The 15,060-nt window shown below is 36.4% G+C and overlaps 1 protein-coding gene across 1 annotated transcript in view; it reads left to right on the plus strand.

Moving 5' to 3' along the window:
* The window catches only part of GRM8 (glutamate metabotropic receptor 8), a 376,332-nt gene that overhangs the window by 312,034 nt on the left and 49,238 nt on the right, over positions 1–15,060 (plus strand). The window contains exon 9 of the mRNA XM_075146659.1: positions 12,231–13,166. Within this exon, the coding sequence (XP_075002760.1) occupies positions 12,231–13,166 (936 nt within the window). The remainder of the gene's footprint in view (positions 1–12,230; positions 13,167–15,060) is intronic.

The raw sequence follows: 15,060 nt of genomic DNA on the forward strand, positions 1-15,060 counted from the left end.
TAAACCACTTACATATTAAAATATTCTTTTCTCTTTCACAATAAAAACAAGTGTGCGGTGACAGAACAATGCAAAATCAGGAGCTTTTATATGTACTTTTGGGGAGTTCTGCATTCATATATGGGACTTCAGAGCAGGGTTTGCTGCTCCCTGGTACCAGCTAATGTTGTGACTTTTAGCATAGACAAACAGCTACTGGGCATAGCAGGTAATTTGGATTATGCATGGCTGGCAGCAAGTCTGCAGTGAATTGCTTTGTGAGGTACCAGTGTAAAACATGGAGTATCAGCATGTTTCTTGCCCAGTCTCTTCCATCTTTCTCCTCTCCCCCACAGAAAATTATATATGTATTATAATTTGAAGATTGAACTGCCCTTTAAACCTAGAAGCAAAAAGTTCATGCTTAAAAGGAAAAATGGTAGATTAAATGACTTTAATTATTGTTCATTTGTGTTACATAATGGAAGTCTACTACTAAATTAAAAATCATTAAATGGAAAATGAGAGAGACATTCAGTGGTTATGATACGATGAAAGAGAATAACCAGAAGTTAACACAACACTACTATATGATTTTTTTTCTGTTTGCTTTGCTGCAATTTCTCTTCATCTTGCAGTACTATTAATTTAATTTCTTTAGGATAGTCATCTAATATTTATCCAGATAAATACCCAAACACTTTTAAAAAAATTTTTTAAAGACTGGGAGTGAATTATTTTCCATATTTTTAAAATGGTGTCACTGGTTTTAATGGTGCTACCGTGATAGTAGAGCTTAAGGCAGGGAATGAAGAATGCATAGCTAATCTCATTGTAACTTCAGCACGTAATAAACAGATTTAGCGTTGAGTGGGACAATAGGATGTGCCGGGAATGACTGGATCAAATAGGGAGGATTGCACTAATGTTTCCAATAACATCATGAATTGAAGCAAAACCCCCTTTACAGAAAGCATAGGCATAAGGCTAAGCAATGGCTTTGGAATGGTTAACTGAGATTTGCATCGCCAGAGGCCATTGTAGCAAGGAACTCTTAGGCTTGTGATGTAATCCATCTGTTCTCTTCCCCAGTGCTATGACCTCGTTAGCAGAACTGTGACTTCACTTTGAAAAGTGGAGTAGCTGGAGAGAGTCCAGCTGCAAGCAATGATAATGATCAGCCATCTAAAAGTAAGCCTGTAGGGAAAGGTTGAGCAAACTAGGATTGTTTAGTCTGGAGAAGATTGAACTAAGGAGAGTTATGTTAATCTCTTTCAATACAGAAAAGATTATTCAGGAAAAGAACATAGTTAATTTGGCTATTAGGAGAAGTAGTGGATTTGAATTACAGTAAGAGAGACATGTTGGAAGATTCTAATGATGAGGATAATTAAGCACCAGGCTGCATTGCCTGGGAGGCTAAGCAATCTCCAGATCGTTGGAGATTGAGTTCCTTGGAGCAGGTGAGCTGTACAGACTGATTTTGCATAGTTCATTCAGAGGTGGGGCCGGAGGAGTACTCCTGAGATCCCCTTCAGCCATCATATCTTAAGTTCTCTGGCTTCTGTTAGTTTATTTTGTTTGATTTGCTAGTAATCCTCTCAAAGCTGGATTTCCTGTATGCCTTGAGCAAATGCTGGGAGGGATACAAACAACTGGACTCCTACGCTGTAAGTTTTCTGAGTGAATGCAAGACTCTGTATGTCTTTAGCAAGAGTTCTAGAAGAATGCCATGACAGATTTATTAGTTTATAAACTTGATTACTTATTTAGGATCTTTTTTTTGCTTCAGGTTGTGCATCACATTAGTAGATAAGGACAGCTTTTCTATGAATCCTTGGAGAGCTTTCCGTTCATATATAAGACTCCCGATTGGAGGTTTTTTTACATGAGAGCTGCTTAATACTTCCCAAACTGATTTATGTTCCTTTATGTCTATGTGGAGAACAGTTTACTATTATGACAGTGGTGATTTCTTTCACTTAGACCTTCTTTCCCTACTATTTCTCAGAGAAGAATTTTCCCTCTACTAAAAGCAATACAGCAGCTCTACCCATAACAATATTTAAAATGAATCATTAATTAGCCAAGAAGCAGTAAAAGTATGATCATCAGCATTTCTTATTTACTTTATTCTTATAAATATAAAAAATTTGTTTCTTAAATAAGTATTCTGTAAAACTGCAAAAGGCAGTCTAAAGAATTTAGTCGTCATGAGAATACATTGACATTTTTCTATTTATCTGACCTAGTTATGATCTTAGTTTTTTATTTGTGCTCAAAATTTTTAGCACTATAGAAGACAGCTAAAGGGATCCCAAGAGACTATCTAGCCCTTGCATAAAGTTAGCATCTCCTATACTTATGTTACTCCAAGGATGAAGACTTTACAGCCTCTGAAGGAATTCTCTTTCATTTTTTAACTACCCTTATCACTCTGAAGTGTCATATAAATATCTGACTTGACTCCTCATTGCCATAATTTAAGCACGTTACTTCTTATTTTATTCAGTATACATCAAGCACATCCTCATCCTTTTCATGTATTCGAAGACTATTGTTTTGACCCCTAGACTGTGTTATTTCTTCAGGCTATACAACCTGAATTTGTTCAATTTAGTCACATAGATCATGTTTTCTAGACACACTTCTGATCTTCGCTGATTTCCTCTGGACTCCCCATTTTATTCTCCTTCAGACTGAAACACAATAATCCAGCCTTCACAAAGTACTCTGGCTGAAGTCTCACTAGTACAGAGTACAGGAGTAACATCATTTCATGTATTCATGAGTGCAGAGTAGAGGAGAAAGATTATTTTATCTATCTGCATTTCTCAGGATGGCACTTGCCCCTTTTGCAACAGTGTGGCATTGGTTCAATGTATTATAATCCACTAGAGTCCTGAGATGTCTTTTTTCTGAAGAGCTGCTATCTTTCTGCCCTTCCTGACCCGTAACGTGCTACCTGTTATTTGTCCCTGTTAAACTGCACGCTCCTTTTTTTCAGACTCTCTGCAGTATAATTTGGAATGTGTCCTGACCTTCAGCATAGCTTCAACCTTTTCCAGTGTTATTGCCCAATTTTGATCACCATATACTCTATTTTATCATCCAAACTGCATTGAGTGGTTATTATAAGTATTGAATAATAGCACACTAAGAATAGACCTTTCCAGGCCCCACCCTGTACCATCCCTTCCATTCTGACAGTGAATCAATGACAAATTTTATCTTCCCACAGCTTTCTGATATAATTTGCACCTAGCCCTTAGGGGCTAGGTCTGTTTCAAGAGGTTGCTTATGACTGAGAGTGTAATTTGAGATGGTGTCAAAAATCTTTCTAATGTTAAGATAAATGACACCTAGCTGCTTGCCCCTCATCCACAATGCCTGTTACCCTCTCACTGAAGGAAATGTGACAGCTCATTGTTGACAGATCCCTTTTGGCTGTTATTTGTCTTGTTTGTTTTCTCTGTGTTTTTGAAATGTGTTTGTTTATTTCTTTCAGGATTTTTCTGGGAATTCAAGTTAAACTGAATGATTGATAATTCCCTGGCTGCTTCTTTTGCCTCCTTTTCTGAGCATAAGCACTAGGTTTCCCATTTGGAAGTTCTCCATACTTCCCCATAAAGTCTCAAGAGCTTTTATCTCTTCAGTCAGTTCTTTCAGTATTGTAGAATAAATCTCAATATGTTCAGTCCATATGAAAACCCCTGACTTCCTGAAGTACTCTCAATTTGAACATGTTCATCTTTCTTTCCTTAGTAACAAGAATTATTTTTTTCCTTTTTTTTCTGACTAAATGTGCTGTGTGGTATTTTCTCTAGCTTAAACTTCTTCCACATCCTTGTTTTGTGCCTGCCAGATCACTAAGTCTCCTCTCAGAATTTTCAATTTAATTATTGAGTCTTCATTCTAAACAGCAGCATAGACTTGGCAGAGAGAGCTCTTCCTCTGCTGCTGAAAATCTCAGTATAAAACACAGTCTGTTTTCTGCTAGTTCTGAACTAGTTCAGACTTTCAGACTTTTTATATGTGATTTTGTTACCTGGCTGGAACTGTGTTTAAAGGGCCAGTGTGATTTTCTTTTGTTTATGTAGTGCTGAAAATTCAAAATTATTATTATGGAAAGATCTGACTGTTCACTAAGAGGAACTGGCAAAGAAGATATGAGCTATTATAGTGGGAAACCACCTTAAAGTAATGCCAAAACATACATCTCGGTGTTTAGGATTTTGCAGTGCTTCAGAGTAGAATGTACTACATATATTAACGGCTTTTTTTCCTAAAAACAGGTTGGACAAATATATCAGGAATGGTTTAGGTATAGTGCCTCTTTTCTTGAGACAGGGAAATAAACTTGATCCCTACATTTCAACAGCTTGTCTGTTCCTGTCACAGTCAATTAAGGTACAAGGTTGCTGAGGTGAGGGCAACTTTGCTCAAAATTTCAAGTGCTTCACTTTGCTGAAACACTGTTCAGAAACTGGGAAGCACAGGATCACAGGATATTCCAGCTCTGTTCTGCGTTATTCTTTAAGAGGTCAGTGATGAAGTTACTGCCTTTGTGCTTTCTGTCTTGCTGCCGCTTATGCTTGGATGGAAAACTCAGGAAATAGATGCAAAATTGCCCTGCTCTCTTCTTTCCATTTCCTCATTTAAAATCTTTTTATTAGTTTCCTCAACAAGAATCTGTTTGGAGATATGCTATGGCTGCTGACTATCATGCTGATCAGTGTTGCCTTATTGTTTTTAGGATGTCCTTTTCTGTATTCTGCTGATACTCGCTGTCTTTTATCTTATGGTTTGGCTGTGAATTCTTTAGGATTGAGACCATCATTTTTTCTTGTGGATTTATATAGCCCTTAGTGCAACTGAGGTCTTGGTCTGTGAGCAGTGTGGGAATAAAACCAATATATTATTTGTGTGTTGGTATTATTTGTAGGAAATGTGCGGGTTGGAATTTAGAGGCATTCATTCTTCAGTTTCATATGCACAGCATCTTTTGCACGGATCAAAAAATAGGAAATATATTAAACCATTTAAAAATAGTGGGGCAGGATTAAAACTAAAACAAACCCATCAACATCTTTTTTCATACTGAACTGAGGCACAGAATTGTTATGGTGTTTCTGGTATTAATCCTTTGAAAAAATATTGCTCTGTTTTAAAAGTAAAAATTGTTTTAATGAAGCTTTCTAAAATATAAGTACTTGCTGGGCAAAAAACCTTCCAGACCCGAGAGATGGAGATCAGTTATATGGCTACTTAAACTTCTTACCCACATTTTAAACTTACTTAAGTGTCTCCACTGCTCCTGTCTGCATGACAGCTTCCCTCCAGCCAATTGCAAAGCTGAGATTCAAGCAGGTTAAATACTTTGCCCAAGGTCGCTGAGAAAGTCAGACTGTATCAGAGCTGAATAGGCTGACGCTAAGCTTAGAGACCAAAGTTGTTAAACCGTTCTGTAGCACTGCTTTCAAATAATATAAATATCACATTCCTTCCTGTAGTCCAGGACATTTTAAATCATACTTGCATATAAATAATTATACATACATGCATGTAAATAGGTATTCAAATTTAAATGACAGTAAATTTAACTGTCTTTGTTTTTCCTTTAGGGAAGCTGTGAGCTAGAGACGGTAAGCGGTGTGCCTAGGAAGAACTTTAAGCAGGTGGATTCACAGTTAGGGGAAATCAACTTCCATCTGGGTTGTAACAATAACCTATGCTTTTGTTCCTAAAGAAAAAAAGAAAGAATGATTTTCCTTGTAGTATTTCAGACGGGTCCTTTAATGGTCATTACATCTAACCAAGCTCCTTAGACTCCTCTTCAAACTGATATTCGACTGCATTAATTTTCAACCAGTATGTGGTAAAACCAAAGACATGAGACCATGTTCTTTGAAAACCTCTAGGAATGTCTATGTCTGAAATTCCAGAAAATGACATCTCAATTGTTAGAAAAACATCTCTATGGGGTGAATGAGGTAAATAATTCACAGCAATTATGGCAAATTTGGTAATGATAGTGATTTTATACTCCCATTGGCAATCTGGATTCATTCTCGTTTTTGTTTTGTTTTGGTTTTTAATTTAAAACTGTATTTTTTGTCTTTGACTCATTTCCCTTCTGCACACGCCTCTTAAATATTTGTAAGTTTAGTCTGTAAGTATACCCAGCTTTCCTCTAGAGAGGTAAAATCTGTCTGCCAGACTGAATGAAATGATCATTATATTTAAGCTCATAATGAATTCACTTTAGTTGAAGCAGTTTCAGTTTAATTTTGGTTTTTGATGGTTCAGATGACTTGATTGGACAAGGTACATTAGAGACTTGAACTTTTACTGTGAGAACAGATGCATTAGACAATTTAAAAAGCTAAATATTAGACTAAATTGCCTTAATTCACTCACTTGCTATGCTCCTCTGATGAACCTTTTTGTAGAAGAGAAATACTTCTAGGAACTTGAGACAAAAATAAGAACAACTCTTAGTAACAGCTGGAGGTGATATTTCAGTTGTCATTTTTATAACTAAGAATTTGAATATCTATTAAAAGCCATATGAAGTTATATGCTTCTGAAAGTCTTGGCTAACTGACTACAAAATAAGATATTTGCATGCTCACATAAGTCTGGTAGAATGCACTACTTGCATTCCTCTGTCCAGATCTTGTATAATTCCATTCATTACAATAATATCCTTAAACATGTATTTTTCATTATTTTAAATAAATATCTAGCTCTGAGGTAAGATTTCAAAAAGGAAAATTCCTGCAAGTGATAATATAACATAATCAGAAACATTAAAATATTATCCACCAATATCCTTAATATAAACTCTCTGAAGGCTGTCCAAGTGCCTTTATATTGTCACCAGTTGCGGAATTATGTGAGTAAGTAATAAATTTTTCCATGATCATTAAGAATGGAAAACAGAGTAGTTTTGTACACATAAATGGTTCAGAAATGGTATGTGACCTATTAACAGCATTTTTGATCAGTCTCCTCCGGTTGCTGAGGGCATTGCTAAATGAATGAGTTGCTTGATTATTGGAAGAACATAGGTGCCAAGAATGTGAATGTGCTACTTGTACTGTGTCACGTAAATCTCATCTTGTTTTAGCCCAGTTCTCACATCATTAATTTTTAGTTTTATTATTAGATATTAGAGGAAATTGTATTTGTAATGTTCATGAAGGATGGAGGTGTTTACTCGATTTTGATATGAAATGGCATTTTGTCTGTATTTTAATGGTTTAGTGAACTGTGAATCTTAGTGCTGCAAATTAAAGCAAATTGCAGCTCCGTCAGGCAGATATCTCATATAGAGATGATTTTAATGTCTATTTAAATAGCAGTGAAGCCATTCTCTTTTTGTATCATGATGCATTTCATAGAAAATGAGTATGTGTCTTACAGACACGCTGTCATACTCTTTCTGATGTTTTCACTCCGGTAAGTATTGGAATAGTAGAAAATGGAACCTCATCTTAGGGGAATGTGAGGTACTTCATGATAGCACGTCAATCTTTCAGACACTTTCCAAATTCAGAGAAGCTACTCAAATAAAATCAATAATAATGTTTAAACTATTATTAATAATAGATACAGAGTTAGGCTATTCCAGTCCATCTGACCTAGATGATGAATTCAGATACATTTAACAATGATCTTTGTCTTGTTATGTGTCATACTGTAGTGAACAGCAGCTAGAAGACGTCACATGAAAATGAAGGTGACAAAATAAGTCTTCTAGAAACTAAGTTTACCTAAGGCTACTTAATAATCTGAGACTCACTTAGCCTTAGCAGGGTCTGAGCAGCATAAAGAGTGCTGCAGACCCAGATATTTTGATCAGTAAGGGTTGAAGAGATGCAGAACTTTTTCATTCTTTTTCAATATCAAAACCCCTCTTCTTTTCTGTCTGTCTTCTGTCTGGCTTTGGCTTCTTTGTCAGTTTCTTTCCCCCATGAGAATTTTGTTTAAAAATGTCTGCCTAAAGCTAAGCTCCTTTGAAGTTAGTTTTGTAACATTCTAGATCACTTTGGGGCAGGTTTTCCAAAGTATTTAGATTGTGAAAATTGCAGATGGAAGCATAGAGGGATTTTCAAAAGCACTTAAACAGATAGAGCACTTAGCTCACACTTAAATTAATTAGCTGGATTGAACAAGTTCCCTTTGGCACTTTTGGAAGTTCCACTGCTAAGTGTTTATGTCTACATATAAAAATACGATTTTCAAAAGAGGTTGAGCATCCAGCAACTCCCTTTAAAGTTTATGACTATTACAGGTTTTCAGCAGTTCTGAATATCCCTGGCTCTATGTTCCCAAATGATCCTCCTTCACTTTCTTGTTTCTTAACAGTTTCTACTATCAAGAGTACTATAATCTAAGGATAGAAAAGTAACGACACGGGTGATTTTCTGCATGGGTTTGAGAAGAGGGGTCCTTTAGCATATACATTCAGTGACTGAAAAACCTGATAGAGCTTTAAGACCATTGTTGTAATTAGGTCTTGTACTGTATTTCCTTATTACATTCATATTATGCAAAATAATAACTCAAAAATACATTACCAGCAAAGAGTGCTGCAGGTTATGGATAGCTGGGAATGAACCAGATGACCAGAAGTAGCATGACTTTTCAGTCTTTAATTGCTGCATACACAGAGACCCTTAGCAGACCTGTTTGGATGTAATAAAAGCAAGCAGTGCTCCCTCTGAGGTATAGTTTCCCCTGGCCTTTACTCTGCCTCTATTACAGTAGTGTCTAAGTAGCAGTCTGAGGGTGTACACACATTAGCATTTTGGTTTCAGTCAAGAGTCTGCTTTTGAAATGAATCTGCTAATTTTCCCACTTAGCACACTTGCTCATTGTGGAGTGGGTCTCAGGCTATGTGAACTGGATTGCTTTTGGCTGAAATGAAAACAGAAGATGCTTTCCAGAAGGACATCTAATCTTCTTTAATCATTACCGGCTGTTCAGTCCACTGAACTACATCAAAATTAGCTCAATATAAACTTCCTTCCCAGACTCTTATACGGACCAATGTGAACATCAAGTCCTCAGAGCCAACACCTTTGCTCATAGTAAGATTGGCTCTTACTATGCCACGTTGCTTGTTAATGTAGCTATAAACTGAGTTGTCCAGATGGTTGGGTTCATGGGAGAATCCCATCTTTGCACCCACTTCCAGAGTTGAAATCCTATAATGCCAGAATCTTAGATCTGCAAGTATCTTAAGGGAGATCTCTAATGTCAAACACTGGCCAATATGTCTTGGGAATATATCTTCTCTTTCTTGTTAGATAGAAAATGAAATAAAAAGCTCATGAGCAACAACTCATAACATTTTAGTTAAGAGCTTTTTCAGAAATGTAGGTCAACCTAAACGTAACTAGGTTTTGCCTAAAAAAAGGCATCTAGACAAGACAGATTGTAAGACATCATAACTTGTATACCTTGTAAAATGCACCTGCACCAGCCATTCATTCTGGTTATTCTTTACATTGATTTAGAATTTTTTTGTGCTTTAAGAGTCCATTCTTGTTTGAATCGTTCCATCGCTAACAGCTAATAGTGCTTATATTCATAATTATTTAAAAAAAAAAAAAAAAAGAAAAGACTCAAGTTTTTTTTTAGCCAGTGAGTTTTCCAACATTCATAACCCTGTATTGCCATGCTGGAAATTATATCTTGTGTAGTTTATGTGTCAGATGTACTAGCATTAAAAACATAATATGAATCTTTACCAGTGACCTTCAGAAATAGGAATTTATTATCTGTTGTTGCCACTGGTTGCGTAACCTGAGGCACTCTAATGTATTGTCAACCAGGAAGAGTTTTTAAGCATGTTTTTAGTCAATTAAAGCACCATCAAGACAAAAGTATGTGAAATCATAAGTAGCTGTACAATAAAAATAATTTTTTTCTTTTGTTAAGGTAGAAACTCTGAAAGACACAGAGGAATTCTGTGTACCTGTCTAAGCCGTGGATTCACAATACAGAAAATGTGGCTTTAGGATGCTTAATGCCAGATAAGAAACACTGTAGTCTCATGGTATTAAATGCTGATCTGGTATAAACTCACTTTGCTAGTGCAAATGTGTTAAAAAAATTGGACACCTTAGCTTTACCCTGTCAGGCTTTCTGCCAGATTAGATATTGCCTGTCCATGCCGTTCTAAGTTTATGCTGGATCAGGCGTTGTGTACTCTCCTGGTGATTCTGTATTGTGTGCTATAGTCTGGCAGATATGCAGTACTGCTCTTTTTTGAGTCATCCCAAACTTATCCACAGATCTGGATTAATGACCATGGCCTCCTGTTGCCCCCATTATCATGGTATCTGACTAAATCACAAGCTTTGATCTATTTATTCTCCAAACAACACTGTGAAGGAGAATATGTCTTTGCTATCACACTGATTTCATCATAACATGTTTTCTCTCTCACTTACTAGATGAAACAGTAGGAGTTATGCAGGCTTTGAGAATTTCAGTGATTAAAACCAGGAGATTGTAACAGAGGTGAATATTATCTTAAAGTGTCAAGTGCTCTGCTAGGGCTCTATCAAAGTTGTTTCATGCAACTGGATTATTCTTATGGCTTATAGGAAGCTAATTATTTAATTATTTGCTTTGAGATAGTCACCAGATGCTGCATGTTGTGTAATTAGCACAGTCCTTGATATAAAATATGGTTTACTTCTGTAGATTCAGGACCAGTCCAAATCCCACTGAAGTCCTTGAGTAACTCTGGGAATTCACAGAGCTGGTTGTATGAGTGAATTTCTTGTCTCCTCGTTATTGTGTGGCCCCTTGTTTGCCCCTTTGAGTGGTGAATAACAGCAAAGTCTTACACTGTGCAGAAGGGTGGACAGAGGAGACAAAGAGCCTGGCTGCTTGTTGCTGCTTTATTCACCCTGCGTGGTGCTGTAACCGGTGCTCTGGCTCTCTGAGGAAGGCAAATGAGGCCAGCAATGTTACATTGTGATTTTCTCTCAAATCTGTTGAAAAATGGCTGGAAAAATAAACTGTTAAGGCCAAAATTGTCCCTCTTGATAAGCTGTCCTCATTCTGTTCTCCTCCAGAAGGAACTGAAAACATTCCTGACACGTGAAGTTTTGTTACTGTTGTTTCACTTATAAATAAAACCTCCAAATTAAACAAAAGTGCTAAGCACTTAATAGGCAAGAACAAGGCAAGTCCTTTGTCTTTGAGTGCTTGCCACATAACAAAGGAGTGAAAGGTGGAGCATGGGAGCAACACAGAATGATTCTGGTGCCTATAAGTAGCTCTTTGCTCCACGCACTGCTCTGGTTCACTCAGTGTGACCTCTTGCAGAACACGGCTTTACTAAAGGTGGGCTAAGGAGAGCTGGGACCAAGCTGAGTGATAAATTTAAGCTGGAGATACTTTAAATCCATTAATTTCCTATTCAGATTTTATAGGGGGGGGCATACAGGAAGAGTAGAGAAATGGATGAAAAAAGTATATTTTGTTAATGTGCTGCTGTGGGGAATTCTGGGATTTCCAAAACAAGACTGCATGGTATGCATCTGTTCTCTACTACAAAAAGATCCTTGGACTTTTTAAATCAGGAGGACTAAAATAATAGCCATGACATCTTTTTCCATTATTATTCAGAAAGCAGTATATACTCATTTTTATCTTCTAGAAATATAAACAAAACACTCTTGTGCATTTCAAGACTTAGAAAGTGGAAAAGTATAAAATATCCACATTTGTGGAAGAGGTGGCATCATGGATCTTTTTTCTGGCGCTCTGTTCTGCCAGTGCTGATACAAGGAGATTTTAACCTATTTCTTTACTGTACCAGAAACTTATCTGAAACTCACATAGCCTTATTTTGTAATTAAATGTTTGAGAACTACTGGTATTTATATTTGCATGTGATTAACTTTTAAAGCACCGCGTACAGGGCTTTTTGCTTTTAAACTAGCCTTGAGTCAATAAATATCTTTACAGATGTCAATTTAGTCAGCAGTAAAGAGGTAAATAGAAACTAATGACACTCATCAAGCCTATAGCATGAATGATTTATTGGACACAATCATTTAACACTTTCATAAAGTCAGTACAAGGAAAAGAAACAGGTTTCTTATTATGGTAAACTGTATTTGTACTGTCAGCATGCAGTGATTTATGACAAACCTGTGGCCAGGATTAGGGTATTATAAATGGGGAAAAAGAGAAGGCTCATTAATTTTTTATACCCACAGGTAGAAGACATGCAGTGGGCTAACAGAGAACACACTCACCCAGCATCTGTCTGCAGCCTGCCCTGTAAAGCTGGGGAAAGAAAGAAAACCGTGAAGGGAGTGCCCTGCTGCTGGCACTGCGAACGCTGTGAGGGGTACCATTACCAGGTGGATGAATTCAACTGTGAACTGTGCCCCATTAATAAAAGACCAAACACCAACCGTACGGATTGCCAGCTTATCCCTATAATCAAACTGGAGTGGCATTCTCCTTGGGCTGTTGTGCCCGTCTTCATAGCTATTCTCGGTATAATTGCCACGACCTTTGTGATTGTGACATTCGTCCGGTACAATGACACACCGATCGTCAGGGCCTCTGGACGGGAGCTCAGTTATGTGCTCTTGACTGGGATTTTTCTCTGTTACTCCATTACATTTTTAATGATTGCAACTCCTGATACAGTGGTCTGCTCATTTAGAAGGATCTTTTTAGGACTCGGCATGTGTTTCAGCTATGCTGCCTTGCTTACCAAAACAAACAGGATTCACAGAATATTTGAACAAGGTAAAAAATCTGTCACAGCTCCCAAATTTATTAGTCCAGCTTCCCAGCTGGTGATCACTTTCAGCCTCATATCCATGCAGCTTATTGGAGTTTTCATCTGGTTTGCTATCGATCCACCACATATCATCGTAGACTATGGAGAGCAGAGGACACTTGAACCAGAAAATGCCAGGGGAGTTCTCAAATGTGACATTTCAGATCTTTCTCTCATTTGTTCCCTTGGATACAGTATTCTCTTGATGGTCACATGCACTGTTTATGCTATTAAAACAAGAGGGGTTCCAGAGACCTTCAACGAAGCAAAACCCATTGGATTTACTATGTACACAACCTGCATAATTTGGTTAGCTTTTATTCCAATCTTTTTTGGTACGGCCCAGTCAGCAGAGAAGGTAAGTGATGATAAGTTTACAAATCAAATACTATTGTCTTTTTATTTTTGTCTCTCAATACTTGTAACACTACAATATTTTCACTCTTACAAATGAATAATTCTGAATGCTAATTGCAAACAAGCCCTCAGGATTCACAGATAATAAAATATATGATTCAAAAGGTAGGTTTCCTGTATTTTAACACATGAAACTGAATATGATTGTGGTGTGGCTGGCATAATAATGTTGACATTTTCTCAATACATCCCTAAATGACTATTTCTTCTAACGTTTATTGTTACCCTTCAGTGATGTTCTAGCCTGTTACATGAAGCACTATAAATCTTTGTTATCATCCACAAATCTGATAGAAACGGTTGCATTTCAAAAGTCTAAGAAGATCAACTTACATTTGTCAAAAATAATGAAGAAGAATGCCTGGGCAGAATGAAAAATAATTACTTTTCTATCTGGTTGACACATACAACTTAAAAAAAAAGAATAGGAAGAGTGAATGAAGTATATGTAAAATCATATAAAGCACAATTCACTAATTATTATCTCAGAGCAAAAATAAAATATTTTCCTGATCTTTTAATGAGAAATTAGATGTTGCATACTTGGATATCTGTTATTCCTTGTTCAATTGGCATGGATCTTTCCTGATATCAGTCATTGTGAGCAGTACAAAACATGTCAGACATTTAACTTTCCTTCTCTCAGTTCCTACTTAAAGGCAGAGGTAAATGTCAACTGTGTGAGTTTTTCTCCAGCTAATAGTGGTGAAAATGACAAGTTAAGTGGGAAAGAACAATAATACCAGCATCAATCTTCAAAACTGCAAACCTGCGAGATTTGGGAGATCTTAAAAGTAAGAAATTAAAGTAATCAGTCTTTTACATAAACACTTTCCCCTTTCCTTCCAGCAGGTGATTTTTATAATGTTTTAAAATACACATTTTTATTTAATTAATTTATTTGGAAAAGTCAACATGTATCCACTTATAATTGTGCAAAGGTTTGACATGTCTGGTTTAGAGGGCATTCTTGCCTGCAGAATTAAAAAATAGGTCTGTAGAGCTTGATAAAATACCTGCTAATTCAAGCAGAGGAATTATATGGGTGAGAGAGTGTGGCAGAAAAACATTTTTCTCACTAAAAATTGAAGTAAGCAGGCTTGCTGAATTGGATCACGCTTGATTTCCATGGCCTTTTGGATTAAATCAGGGGAAGTGAGTACCAAGGTAATGGCATATCATAGATATGACATAGTAAAGATAAAAAATCCTGTTTGATAGAGAAAAACATGTTTTTCTGACTTTTTTGTATGTGTAGACTTAAGTCAGAACAATATTTTGTTATATAAATGTGTGGTACTTTTTGTTTTAAGAGTCAGTTTTATGGCAAGTACCTATAACAAAAGAAATGTATTTCTGAGTATTGAAACATAGAAAATATTACTTGACTGGAAACTATACAGTGAGTTTTGATTTACACCATTGGTTAGCCTTAGCTTGTAGTAAAGGGAGAGTTTTGGTTTTGACCTCTGAAGACGAGATTAATGAACACCTCTTCTGCATTTCTTTTATGAAATCCAAGACTGAACACTCAAATTATATCAAATTGCACAGCTTCTAATACTAAATTTCACTTGTTAGTTGCCTTTTTTTCTAAACTATTTGTTATTCTTCAGATAATGACTTTCAGGAGGAAAAAACCCCAATTAATATGCTAATATAGTAGCTCTGAATTCAAATAGTCCTTTTCACAGTGCTTCTATTTTTTGCTGCAAATAAAAACATGTTTCCACACAGAGTCTTATGCACATCATCATAATAGCTCGTGCATTCATACAATTAAATTACTTGTCTGAATAGGACAAAAATATGATATCTTAGTGCACACATATGTA

The sequence above is a fragment of the Calonectris borealis genome, chromosome 1 (genome assembly GCF_964195595.1).
Source record: "Calonectris borealis chromosome 1, bCalBor7.hap1.2, whole genome shotgun sequence".
NCBI lineage: Eukaryota > Metazoa > Chordata > Aves > Procellariiformes > Procellariidae > Calonectris > Calonectris borealis.